The following is a 15,094-nucleotide window of genomic DNA, read 5'->3' as shown; positions in this document are numbered from 1 at the left end:
TCTTTGATTAATTCTTTTAGTATTAACATTTATTGCCTAATAATGTTTCGAATGTTGCACGATTTAATAACTGAAAGAAAGTACTTGATACTTAACAATTGTTCAGAATATGTTTTAACAATGTTTTTGGAAGCATGATTAAAGCAAACACTTAAACCTTACCTCAGCCCCCTGTTAATAAAATAATTTTTAACATTAGGGATAAGAATAATAATTATGCTATTTACATTGCATATTTCCAGATTACTTCTTAAAACAGACTAAATAGTTTCAGTATAGGGGTTATAGAGATTATTAAGTTTTTGATTGAGATCACGAACCGATTGATGTTAGACCACCATTGGAAACCTAGAAGCGCTGGACGGCCGTTCCGTCATATTGTGGGACTCATCAGCAGTGCGCATCCACGATCACGCTCGCGGGATTCAAACCCAGGGCCTTTAGTCTCACGCGCGAACGCTTAACCTATTGGATCTCCAAAACCCCTATACTGATAATTAACATGTGCTCACTAGTGTCTAGCTTCGTTAGGGAATTCTCGGAGTTCTAGTGAGGAACCGTGACCAGTGGAGCGAATCCGTATCGGGAAAAGACAGGTATCTACCTCAGTACAATGGAAGCTGGTCGCGCGACTTCATGGATTGGTTGATGTTAGACACTAGCACCACCGGATGCCAGCTCAGTGGTCCAGTAGGTTAAGAGTTTGCGCGTGAGACTGAAGGCCCTGTGTTTGAATCCCGTGGCGTGATCTAGGCGCGCACTGCTGAAGAGCCTCACAATAGGGAGAAACGGCCGTCTAGCGCTTCCAGGTTTTCGAGGGTTGTCTAACATCAATCAGTTCATGATCTCAATCAAAAACTAAACAGTTTTACATCGTATACAGTTTAGTGAATTTGTTCAATAACAACAACAAAATTAATTGATTAAAACGTTTCTTTAACAGTCTAGTATATAAAACATAGTTTCTTTGACGAAAAATTTCATTTCAATTAGCTTCTTATTATGGCTTGGCACTGCTAATTCATAGCTTTACATATTAATATGATAATCAATATCAATTAAATGACGAGGGATAAACTACCTTAAAAATGGTGAAACCGAATGTAAAACAATCGGCTGATTATTAAAATTAATTACATAAAATTAAGATTTAAAGGAAGTATGTGCAGGTAAGGTTTAGTTTAAGAATCAAATAAGTGTTCCCAATGACTGTATAAAAGTAAAAACTAAGCAGCGTAAAGTCTTGTGTATAAATCCGTTGGTGATTTGTAGTGATAGTTAAAAACCAGAGATCTGGAAGTATCAGCCAAGTTGGATAAGATTCAACATATGGCTTTGAATGGTACATTTGTATTATTATGATGATCTTTATCAGCTAAAGGGGCTAGAACGAGTTATCAATGGTTCACTAGCTATCATTTTTGAACTATAATTACAGGAACGAAGGCCTCTTTACCGTTGTTGACAATTTCATTTTGGTATGAAATTCAATATAAAGCCACTTCCCCTTAATAGTACATGAATGATTTTAAGTTCCTCTTCGAAAACGTCTCCAGAACAGAAAAATTTAGGTCTGGTAACTAAGCACTTAAATATTTTTATTTTATGCCTTAAAGGGATAAAGCTTGAAAATGAGTACGATTACCTAAAAGAGTTAGTTTTCGACTGACAATGATTAGTACAATTTCCTATTACAAAGTTTTGCCATATCAATATGATTTTAAAATAAAATCTATTTATTTATTTATTTAAGCACATAAACATTGGTACAAGGAGGCACCAAATATATATGCGCCACATAAATCATCCGATTTGTATGAGGGCTGGAATACTGCCCGGTGCCCAAACCGAAGCAGGGGGTTTTCTAAGGGGTCCACACCCCGAGCCTTGGACCTAAAGGTCTAATCCACAAGGCAATGGAGCATCGTGAGGAGATGCAGTACCACGGTAGCCGGTGACCAACGATTGGTTCATACGCAATTTGTTCCTGCAGGATACTGGAGCTCATGTGCACCATTGGTTTGGAATCCGGTTAAAGCGCCGGACATTCGCTTTTCGTCCTCTCACTTTCTTAAACAACACCCGTGGTGCGAGAAGGCAGTGAGTAGGACTTCCCTGGCAGAGGCTGTATACGCGTAGCCGTGTGAGAGCATTTCGAGAAGGAGGGCGGGCTTACCTCACTCTCGGCCATACCAGGGCATTTGGGGGCAATAATTTTCTAAAATACTGGACATTTCTAGGTAATAGATGCATTAGTAAATGTATAAAAAATAAACATGTGAAATACAGTCTCAACTCCTATCTATTAAACCCTTTAAATTCTTAACCAACAATAATCAACTTTCCTTTGCTACGGTGAATCACTGTATAAGTAGCACTCAAACAGCGAAAAAACAGGTTAATTACGTAGGCGAATTTCAAACAAATGGATAATTAAAATAAACCCTTTTTTTATAATAATAATAAAATTATTTCAAGTGATTGTTTATTACATAAGAGCTTAATTTACTAAGTTAAGCATGAAAAGTGAATAAAAACATTCTTTATATATCATTTCTACTTACTAATCTATCACATTCATTTTCTTTATCAACAATAGATTTTATAAGTTCTGCAATACGTTGTTCTAGTGAAACTTTATTTTGTTTAACTTCATTTAATTCATTTTTAATATTTTCTAAACATTGAATGAGATGATTGTTTTCATTAATTAAATTGTGTAATCTTTCACGTAGTGAATTTCTTTCTGTGGTTATAATTTGTAAGTTCTGAACAGTTTCATCGCCAAATTCAGTATCTATTGCTTGATTCATAGTTTGAACAGATGATTGTGAATAATCGATAGTATGTTGATTAGATGGCAATTGATGACAGCTGATTTTATTTATTTGTTCTGACTGAAAATTTAAGCGAAAAAGAAAAGAAAAGAAAAAAACTAACAAAAATAAATCAATTTACAATTTCGAACTAAATTACCTGGTTGCACAGTTTAATTAATAGAAGTAACTTAACTTATAACATAATTCTAACTGAGATACTGCATTCATGTTAAGTTTTTTGATGACAGAAAATAGATTATTACATGAATTTTATATATCGCTGAACAGCATTAAGGCTATTTAGATAAGACTCTCAAGACAGTACTTATCATTATTCTAGAACAGACGGTATGGTTGTGTACTAGATCCAATGAATATGTTTTAGATGTACATAATATTCATTTTAATTTCTAGAAAATAAATTCAATTAAAGATCAGTGGTTTTGTTTCTTAATAATTATTCGGCCAAGTTATGGAGTTCAGTGATGCAAGAAAGTTATTTGTTTAGCCATGCCAATTACTTTAGAATTTTATCTGTAAATGTTACAATAGATGTTACAATACTGAATGAATTTTAATATTCATACAGTCATGCAGTCACTCCTTCATCGATTCATCTATATACTCTTTATGTAGTACTGAATTTAATTAGCAACTTAATTTAACAGCATTTTAACTATGCAGTCAAATATCTTTGAATAAACTAAAACATACTGTACTACAACTGTTAACAAGAACGGAATAAAGTTTCTTTTGGTGTAATGAGTACTGAAATAGCCTACATGTTTCTTTTATTAGGGCTTTATATATTACTAGCATAACTTAAACTTACATTGTCACCAGTCTATTTTATGAAATCAACAACCTACTAAAACTAGTCATAAATTGTTATTCTAATGAATATACGTTGTAAATCACAGTATTGTTTTCTGTTAGCACTAATCACAACAACAAAATTCATTTAAACATACATACATAACAATAAAGTGGAAGAGTGTAAACATATAGCATACAACTTTCTTTGGACTTAACACACAACCACAAAGTTATGTACTAGCTGATTATCTTTGGTAGACCAGGCAACTCGAAAGTCACAAGAACATCATCAGAGAATACAACAGGCTAGGTAGTTCCCCCCTCCCGAATATACACGTACACATATACACTAGTTATCCTGCAAAAGACATGAATATGTCGTCAATATTTGTATGAAATAATAGTTGATCCATTATACTATAACTGTGTTTAGTATAAGTAAACAATTTCAATACAGAAATAAAATGATATTTTTAGTGAAAATTGGAGTTATGAAGTTAAGACCTGTCACATTTACCTGTAATAATATTTCGTGCATAAGTAAATCACGTTCATGAGTAAGAATTCGTACATTTCCTTTTATCTGAAAGTTAAAAATCAAATAAACATTGTTATTTTATAGTAGAAATTATATTGGCTTACATCAACAAATTCAGTTATAAAGAAGAACAAATCAACAATACATAATAATCATTGAAGTTTTAGCAACATAAAAAGAAGTGATTGAACTTGCTAAAATCACTAATAAGTTTTGGAAGAATATCGAATAACGATCAGATGATGCAAATGTGTCTTTATTATTATGTTTTCAAAGCTTAGAATTTCATATGCTACATATTGCTGAATTTCCCTATAATCCAACAAAACATATACCAACATTCGAATGAATGTCTTTTTGATTGCTGTTTCATTTATTTTGGCGTTCACTCAAAATGTTGACATAATTCCTTTACACTGAAATACGTGGCGTTACCGGTGAAGATTAAATTTTTTAGAATTAGTATTAATACATAGGTTTTCAAAATATGATTCCTTTGAGTGCGTGATAATGTCAGCAATTGTTGAAAACCAGCAACCACCTGAGATCAAGCTCTAGATTCAAATGCTAATACGGAGTTGTCATTCCATCGATACGAAGATTCGACCGTTTATAGTGTTACCGTGATATTTTGGTTTCTCTAAGTCATCATTGATGCATACTCTGATAGCTTATTACTGCAATATAACAACCCGTAACTTCTATAAAACTACCACTTAATAATTTCATAATACAATGAACAAGGTAATAAGAAAAATACGAAGTTAAAGCACACACAATAGTAGAATTTATTACAATAAATAAAAGTACAACTGGGATCATGAAGCGTCGCTAGAAGTTTTAAAATTGCTTATATCACAGGAAACATAACCACTAAATAAATCTAAAATAAATTGTCTTCACGAATTTTATATTTGGACATCAAGAAATTTGGCCATGAGAAACGAATGACCAGTACAAACACTTAAGTACTCTGAATACGAATATGTATGTTGTTGGTTAAACTTTAATCACAAAAACTTTTAGCTTAAAGAAGTATGACTGAGTGTAACATCTTTTATTACAGAAATATTTTATCCTCACCAAACAAAGAATAACGAACTCGAAACAGATATCGAAAAGAGATTAACTATGGCAAGCAGTGGAATCTAGGATGTACATTTAATCTTATTTCGAACTTCTCAAATGGGTGTAAATGCGTTCCAATGTTAACATTCACAATGGAAATCGGACTCAGAATCTTTGCCTACAAACCTCAATGCTTTATCTACTAAGGTACTCAATTCATATAGCCACTGGCATGTGTCTCGAGGGTTCACATTACTGTATTATGGATATTCAGCACTGAAGCTTTGATTACTTAATACATTTTCTTCTAAAATAAGCCATGAATTTAGACCGTAATGAATATCTTCACCTAAGCTTACTATTCACTGGAAGTGGCACTCAAATTTCATTTTGTTTTATCTTAAATCAATTATCTAATCAAAGATGTGCTACATCTAATGAATATCAAGAAATAATTTTTGTGAACAAAAATAAGCAACCATCCATCAAAACTGAATTAAAGTATGGTCCTACAAATATTTCATCTCTTTTTTTAGTATAAAGGAGTATTAGCCAGTAAACATACATTATGAATTTGTTGTTCAAAATGATCCAGCAATGAAACCAAATCATTACGTTCTTGGCGTAAACACTTCATTTCATCCTCTAGACTATTCTACGGTCAAACGAAGATAGGCATAACAAAACGGTTAAGAAAATAACCATAAAACAATCTTTTTAAGTGGGATTATATAAATCATATATAACACAAACAAAAAAATAATCTTATTAAATCGAATAGAAAATCTGACAACCAATAAACAATATTGATAGTTCAGAAATCTACCAGCACTTCAATAATATAAAATTATCAGTACAGGGTTGTGAAGATTGTTGGATTTTATCAAAATCAGGAAGTAATCTCATTTAAGTTTTTGATTGAGATCACGAACCGATTGATGTTAGACCATCTTTGGAAACCTGGAAGCACTGGACGGCCGTTTCGCCCTATATTGGGACTCCTCAGCAGTGCGCATCTACGATCTCGCTCGCGGGATTCGAACCCAGGGCCTTCGGTCTCGCGTGCGAACGCTTGACCTACTGGACCACTGAGCCAGCATACTAGTAATCTGATTTAGACAATCAATAAAAACCTAGCAAATCTGGATAGCTTTTTTATCTTAATATATAACTAGTTATGCAGTGAGTATTCATGTGTAATTTGTTTTATTTAGGTAGCTATACAAAGCTTCATTAATTTGTCTCAAGTTTACTCACTGTATTATACCAAGTACCATTCAAAATTTTCATAATTTGTGTTCTTATTTTCAAAGTATCTCAATGAAGTATAAACGTTTCTGCATGAACCAAATTATTAAACTGAGTTATATTTAAGATATGATAAACAAGTCTTCATTTGAAAATATCTAGGAAAGAGAGTAAAAAGCCTTAAATGATATAAGTATGGCATTAAATAAGTTATATCACACCACAGTTTTTGACCATTCCGAATAACAGAAGAATCTTATCAAATAAGTACTGAATATGAAAATGTTTTTCGAATTATAAAAACACATAACTGATACAATAAAGGTAACTAAGAGTCATTAACTCCATAAACTGATACCAAATTTTGGTTTGGTCACCTTTAGATTTCTTCCAACCTACTTCTACACTAGCTAAAACAGCACATCCTCACATAACGTAAACTGACATAACAATATACATAATCTGTACGCTATAAACGAATAGTAATTTCCTTATTATTAATGACGTTAAATTTGTTGTATTTCAAAATAAATAATACTTGAAGGTGCAATCGACAACTATGTGAAAGTGTTTATGGATACTGAAATGTCACCGAACTGTGTTGCAGCACATCAACAACAGTAAATCTCCCTTTAAATTCAAAAGATTAACTAAAAGCTTAAAATAACTTATCATGAACTGTATGTGACATAACGAAGATGAAGTTTATGTTACAAATATACTTTACGAGATGAATAAATACATAATTGTGTATCAATTTTATATAAATAATTCACATAAAAACAAATGAAAATAACATACTTTACAATCTTGAAGCTGATCTATGTTTATTTCAGCAGATTTGGAACGTCGAAGTTGAAGTTGTAAATCAAGTTTCATCTTATCTTTGTTATCAGTTAGATGGTTTATATCATCTGTCAATTGTTTAGTGGTTGTTTCAAAGTATTTTTCTTGAAAATAACCAGATATACACTTTAAAGTGTATGCTACAATTTCAATTTCTGATTGCCAACGATTTTGATTCCCTTCAATAGCATTTAGATATTTCTCTATTGATTTAATAATCTGTTCACCGATACGAATTGGTCGATTACCAACTACTGATGAACGAATATAACTTGAAAGTTCATTTGTAAGTTTTCGATCTAAACAAAAAAGCACATAAATGTTTGTCTAATAAATATAATTTTCATTATGACTGATACTAACAGCTAAGCTAATACTTGTGAAATCAAACTATCCAGAAAACAAAGATTGTATACAAAGCTATATCCGCTAGATGAATAACACACCTTATGTATACCGATAGGTTGTTAATTAATCTATGGATTATGACATTAATCAAGTAAATAATTGCCATTACTCACTAAAAGTTATCCACGTTTGCTTCTAACTTATTATACAATCTTGAACACACAATATCTAAATTAACAATTTTTATTCACTTGGCTCAATGTATCCACGAGAACATTCACTATAACATAAATCAAATGTAATTCAATTGTAAAATCAAGTCTAACATATCATCAAGTGAAAATAATGTAATTGGGGTTTTTGTTAACAACTAAATAAATAAGTAATTCAGTGATGAATTATATTCTTCAGTCTGGTCAGTTAATTTAATGATTTTTTGAGTTATGAAAACATATTAGATTATTGATTAACTCCTAGTTTAATTCACTCAAATTTATTGATTAATCGATTATTTTTCTTAAAAAAAGAAATAAATATAAGAGAATGTTATTCATTTAGCCCTTAGTATATAAATATACATACTACAACAATCATGTTTACTTTCTTGTATCAGTATAATGGTCTTGTTCCATTATGATTAGCAAAAGGTAACAGTGTAGTGAAGGTGAACACATGTGAGGACAACCGAATTATACTTAGCACAAAATTACAGAGTTGATCGGTAAAGTAGAAAAAAACATACTATAATACTTAATTTGCAAAATGTTCAATAATTGTCTCGAACTTCATTGTTCTTGCATTTCCATACTAATTGCTTTCTATTCCCGCTCTTTCTTTCTCGATCTTCCCCATCTTCTGCCGCCAGACATTACATTCCTGACTCGCGTTATATACTACTTATATCAATATAAGTAGCACGCACCACAACATTTATTATGCAGTTATTATGAACTGTTGTGCCAATTGTAGTAATCAGTAATTAGTTCAAGATACAACACTGATAAATTAGTCTTATTTTAGTGATCTATCTATTTTTCAGAATGAAACTAATTCATAAAGATTAGTTAAACTGAAAATGTAACTTGTAAACTAATCAACTCAATTAATATTTATATAATGAATTTCAATAATCGAGATAAACATCTATGCAGAAAAAAATTACACATTTCATAGATGTACATTTTCAATTCAATTTACTGATTAATAACATTTGGTCATTCGAAAAAAAATAGTTAATCAAGAACGAATGAAGAAACATTTGTATCCTAATGAGTATTATTGTTTTATAAATGTATTCAGATATGAGCAGCAACCTTTTTAAAAGTTTAATGTGTATGGTGTAATGCCAAGTACATCAATGTATCTTAGGAGCATATCAAATTATTTGTGTTGTACATGTTTTGATAAGTAAATCACTCGTTAAACATTTTAAAAAAAAAACCATCATGGTAAGAGTATAGAAGAGCAAGATTTATTTGAATGATCAGTCAATCAGGATCAAAATTGTGTTCAGATTTTAATGATTTATAACAATTCTGATAAATTTATTTGTATTAGTTGTTTGAATCTTCTCATTGATGTTCAGGACTACAAATGATCCGTCTTTTTTGGTATATATGCAACCTGTGTGTATTGCCTCGATATAGCCATAAGTCACAAGCCTAACCACTATCAATCTCTGCTTATAATTGTGATAAATATTATACAAAGAAATTATTATAGAGGATCTGATAAGTAATGAGTTATGAAAAAATATCATGTACTCGGTATTGTAGCAAAGAGACGAGAGATACAGTATTCTATTAAAGACAACACACATTATCTTTCTTTCTGCATGCAATCCCGGATCCGAAAGCCTGTCAGGAACAAATATTTTTATTGAATATCAACTAGCACTAAGATATGCAATGACAATAATTCTTCTTTAGTATTAGTGCAATACATTTAACAAATGCGGCGATTTCCATATATTTTACAAAATTCATTTCAGTATAGTAGTAGTGTGGTGTGTACTTCTTATGTAGAGATACAAGTACTATATAGTCAGAACATGAAGTGGAATGCTTACCAGCAGAAGACTGAAATGAAGAGAACAGGAAGGAAAATGGGGGGCAATCGGAATAACAATAAGATTGGAAGAATGATGGAGTATGTAAAATTGTCATCAAACACAAAGTCACAGTAAATTAACCGACATATGTAAAAATGCACTCTGAATAAATTCATACAACAAAAATACTCTAAAAGTTAATTAAACAAAAATCACCCTGAATCGATATGCAAATCTTGAAATTGATTTCTTTCCTCAGACGTAGTGTTTGGTCATTTTCACATCTAAAAAACGGACCGAGCCCTGTAAGCAGAAGCAGGCTACCTGATTAATGTTCGTGTGATCATTGTACTCAATGGTTGGAAACGTTAAGTAGCGTGACTCAGAAGCATCTATGATACCGTAGATGCATTCATGCCTTATCTTCTCCTAATTAGATATTGAGTTTTTGAGATCATTTATACTTTCTATTCTGTGAATTCATTCCTCCTTCTCAATTCATACTGTTTATGTTTGACGTTTTCTACTAATGTCCATACTGTTCTCTTTGTAATACTCTGGTATTTGTCTTGATAATTTCATTTCTCAGTACTGATATAATGTGACAACTTTAGTCGCTGTAAATATCTGCCATGTTCTACGTTGCTTAAGATTGATTGACTGAGTCGTTACATATACATCCTTATACTAACTAACTAACCTATTGACTATATTTCGTTTCTTTTTTTGAGTTTTAGTGAAATAAGAAGCAAATCTAAAATCTAACCTAATAACAATATTAGTAGTAGACAATTGCAATATTTAAAGGAAGTTTATTACACCGTATTAAACTCACTTTGAATGATGATTGAATTTAAATGATTAGTCAAGATAGTCCGATCATTTTCAAACTTTTCAATTGCATTGCACATTTTCTTCTATGTAAAAATTGTTTAAAAATACAGACAAGAATGAGAATGACATATAATATGAACATAGAAATCAGAATCTTTTCCTAACAATTTATTAAGTAGACCAAGAACAAAGTATTGCTCTCTTCCCGATATTAAAGGCAACTAGTATGTGGAACTTTATACAGTAGTCAAGTTATGGGAAATTGTATTGTTTGATTGACTTGTAGTGTCAGTTATTATGTAAGCCCATATACTTTATTCTAACTTTCGGATAGTCCAATCTATTCATTCTACTTGAGTCATATTTTGACCTTGTTAATTATTTGCTTATCAGTCCTGACTGTTTTTATATGAGCGTATATATGTGTACACTTCATATCCCATGTCTCATCACATGTCTGTAGTTTATTTTGTCTGCCTATAAATATTGAGTAACGCCTGGCTAAAAATAAGCTGGCTTACCAGCCATCTCCCCCGCGCGTCATTTTGTTTTGTTCTATTACATTCACTTTACATACAAAATATATGTATTCAAAAGCCATTCTCGTTAATTGACTTATCTAAATTCCGTTATTGACTAACGTGATTTAAGTCGATGATTGTATACGAGGATAGGTGATAACAAATATTCATACGATCTTCGTGAAGTCAGACCTCGGGCCACCAAAGTGAGGAGCCCTTTCGTCAACATCGTTCGATCTAAACGACGACAAAACCACGGGCCTCTAAAGACTTTGACTTAAATATAGTGATGATTTGATGGTAAAAACCTAGTGGGAGTCTTGATCTAAGACAATGATCTACAGTATGTTGATTTCATGTCCTCTAATATAAATAATAGTACTCGTGTTCTCCTAATGGGTTTCATATCTATTTGAAATAAATATATTTGTTCGAACTGAATGTACACAACAGTTAAAAAATAAATCTCTCAATGACTGATTGTCACTTGTGTGCAGAGTACGAAACTAATATTGTGAATTGATAGGGACTTGATATCTAATCGTCAATAATCCCAATATTATTTAGAGGTGCTGGTTAAATATTTCGTAACTGTGTTCAAACAACTGATATATTTGAGATATGAAGTGGTTATCAGTAACGGAAGTGAAACAATGTGATCAGTATCATACCTAATATATTTGATTCATTCAGAATAATTATTATTAATGAATAAAGATGGTTCGATAATTGGCGTCAAACTTAATATAAACACATCAAATGTGAGTTATATCAGTGAAATTTCAGTGAATGTTTGCAGTCATATTTGGTAAAACTGAAGTTGTAAAACAATTGAAGAACCTTTTAAGTGTCATACTTCCCTCAGAATATACAACAGTGCGCCTAAGTAGCAACGAAATCGTTTATTTGGTTTTCATATTTTAATATATTCAACAGAGAACTCCACAATGTGTGAGTGAAAGAGTATTATAGTATTTCAGTGCATACAAATTACTACTATTCAAGAATATTTTCATTTGGTAACATTATTTATGGATAATCATGAACCTGACATTTGAGATTCATTAAATTAAAAGGATATAAAGAAAATAAAAAATTTTTTAACAATCACTGTTTACTTTGAACTCGGCAGCTGAAATTAAATCATATTCGCTAAATGTGGATGAATACATAGAATTTGTTTGACTTGAATTATTTACAAGTATAGATTCGAATGAGGCCGTTGTTTGACATTCTTTATGAACTGAAACAATAGATGATTGTATAACTGGAATTTCTCGATTCATTAAATCTACAATGCGTGATTCTAATTCAGCATTTCTAGTCTGTAATAAATCAACTTGTATTTGTAACTGTTGAATTAATCGATCCGATTGTTTTTCAGTCGAATCATTCAGTACAGCTTCTAATGGACGACCACGTTCTGAAATACTTCGTAATCGTTCGATTTCAGAATCTCTTAGAATAACCTAACAAAAACAGAACTAAGTATGAATATGCTGACACCTCGTTATTACAACATTATGAAACAATAAATGAAATGATTGTTTACCATTCTAACTAGTTCGATGAATCGTTTATTTTATTAATTATTGTTAATTTCACTCAATTAATTACATTCAGAATTTATGTAAACAATCATATATGCAAACTTATATTACCCCAAATATTTCATAAACTGTAGTCAAGATCTAAGTTACTTGATAATTTTAAATACTTCTCGCAATTCCTGAAGTTCCAACACTAATCTAGGAGAACTACATGAAAATGTACAGTTTTCTTTTTATATGATATCCATACAAATTAAGGGTAGACTGAGTGTTTTTTGAAAAGAACATTGTAGATCCTATGAAAACAAGATACAATGGTAGCTTATTTCTATTCAAGATAATTTTTAAATAACATTTTAAATGATAATGAGACTGATTCGAAATTCCTCCACGTTATTCATAAGTGATCTAATTGTTAATAAGATTATTAATTACTCATATGAAACTTTAAAATAAAAGTCATACTACAGTTAAATTAATGAACAACTGATCACAAGTGGATTAAAGAGAATATTTTGTTTAAAAAAACCACTTCAGAATCATAATGGTGAATATAGATGGTCAATGAGGATTGAATAAAATGTTAGGCTCTATTTTTTGAGTGAAGAAAACATACTTGTTAATTTATTAAGCTCATAGTAAAACAACAAGTATTCAATGAACATTATGAAAAATTCTATAGGAATAGCAAAACACAAAATAAATAAATACAATGATACCAAGAGAATAAATTAAATCAAAAACCTGTTACATAGATACTCAGATTCTAGTTTTAAAATAGATGATGTGAAAAAAAGAAAACGATTTCTTAATATTTGAGTATAGTTTGCTTGAAACTTGAAAAACTTTAAACGCACCTTCCATTCTCATTGTGTAGCAACAGCCTCAGCCGGCCTCAACATACACAAAGGAAAAAGCAAGATTCCCCGATACAACACAACATGCACCAACCGAATTACACTTGACGAAGAAGATTTGGAAGATGTAAAAACCATTACATATTTGGGCAGCATCATTGATGAGCACGGTGGATCTCATGCAGATGTGAAAGCGCGAATCGGTAAAGCAAGAGCAGCATATCTACGACTGAAGAACATCTGGAACTCAAAACAACTGTCAACCAACACCCAAGTCAGAATTTTCAATAAAAATGTCAAGAAAGTTCTACTGTATGGGGCGGAAACTTGGAGAATTACGAAAACCATCATCCAGAAGATACAAGTGTTTATTAATAATTGTCTACGCAAAATACTTCGTATCCGTTGGTCAGATACTATCAGCAGCAACCTACTGTGAGAGAGAACAAACCAGATCCCAGCGGCGGAAGAAATCAGGAAGAAGCGTTGGAAGTGGATAGGACACACATCCAGGAATGCACCTAACTGTGTCACAAGACAAGCCCTCACATGGAATCCTCAAGGTCAAAGGAAAAGAGGAAGACCAAAGAACACATTACGCCAAGAAATGGAGAGAGACAAGAGAAGAATGAACAAAAATTGGATAGAACTAGAAAGGAAGGCTCAGGACACAGTGGGTTGGATAATGCTAGTCGGCGGCCTATCCTCCACTGGTGATAACATTCTTAAGTAATTAAATAAATACATTCTCAAACTTTGATAAACTGATGATAACATAAATAAGAAAGGTCTGTATTTGTCGCTTTACAACTATCTTTTAAACCCCTAAAACGATGTCATGTACATGGTAATATTATAATGATTAAATATTTCTTTTCAATATTAATTAATATGTGTATATGTACAAAACTAGAAGTTTGAACTCTGATTCACTGTAATGAACTTGAACAATTCCATAGTATTTAATAAAATACGTGTTACGTATGCCTGAACACCGATTACCATGACGTGCAATGCTAACCGGTGTTCGAGATGGTTGGAAGAAAGTTAGGGGCGACCAAACCAAAACGTGGCATCAGTGCTTGAAGTCACTAACGTCTAGTCTGAGCCATGTTGAGAGATGCAGACTACTTAGTTGGGGTCCGCGTGACTATCGTAACCAATGGTTAGAGACTCTAGGTGACATGGCTCAGAATCAATCACAATGGCGTCGGTGTATACACTCTCTGTCTTCCCTTAAACTAAGATATTAAAATCGCTTCATATCTTTCTTTCTACCAACTAATTCTTTCTTCCTGTACTATATTCTTATCGCAATATTTCTTTTATATATTACCACAACTGAATTAACTACTTTTATGAATCCGGTGTTCATCTTGTTGTGTCAATGAGGTATGGCAACTTGGACCGATGCATATATGTGCCTGGTCCTACGTTGTAGCTGACTGACTGACTGACTGATTTCATAAAAATGAAAATAACTCACTGTCTATTATTATATATAAAAGCTTTTAACTGACTACTGCTGGTCGGCGGCCTATGCTCCATTGGGAGTAACAGGTGTAAGTAAGTAAGTAACTGACTACTGATATATTTTTA

General features: G+C 31.9%; 1 protein-coding gene across 4 annotated transcripts in view; it reads right to left on the bottom strand.

Annotated features, from left to right (window-relative positions):
- Positions 1-15,094, bottom strand: part of MS3_00007968 (uncharacterized protein) — a 49,735-nt gene that overhangs the window by 25,525 nt on the left and 9,116 nt on the right. For 3 of the 4 annotated variants that reach the window (XM_051216305.1, XM_051216306.1, XM_051216307.1), the window contains 6 exons: positions 12,207-12,557; positions 10,569-10,650; positions 7,291-7,634; positions 5,807-5,896; positions 4,153-4,218; positions 2,565-2,897 (listed from right to left, as the gene is read on the bottom strand). In XM_051216305.1, coding sequence (XP_051066881.1) covers positions 2,565-2,897; positions 4,153-4,218; positions 5,807-5,896; positions 7,291-7,634; positions 10,569-10,650; positions 12,207-12,557 — 1,266 coding nt within the window. Of the gene's footprint in view, positions 1-2,564; positions 2,898-4,152; positions 4,219-5,806; positions 5,897-7,290; positions 7,635-10,568; positions 10,651-12,206; positions 12,558-13,495; positions 14,184-15,094 lie in introns of those variants that run through there. The other variant, XM_051216308.1, reaches the window with a different exon arrangement.

The sequence above is a fragment of the Schistosoma haematobium genome, chromosome 4 (assembly GCF_000699445.3).
Source record: "Schistosoma haematobium chromosome 4, whole genome shotgun sequence".
Classification (NCBI taxonomy): domain Eukaryota; kingdom Metazoa; phylum Platyhelminthes; class Trematoda; order Strigeidida; family Schistosomatidae; genus Schistosoma; species Schistosoma haematobium.
The sequence above is the reverse complement of the archived record's forward strand: the minus strand, read 5'-3'. Positions and strand labels throughout refer to the sequence as shown.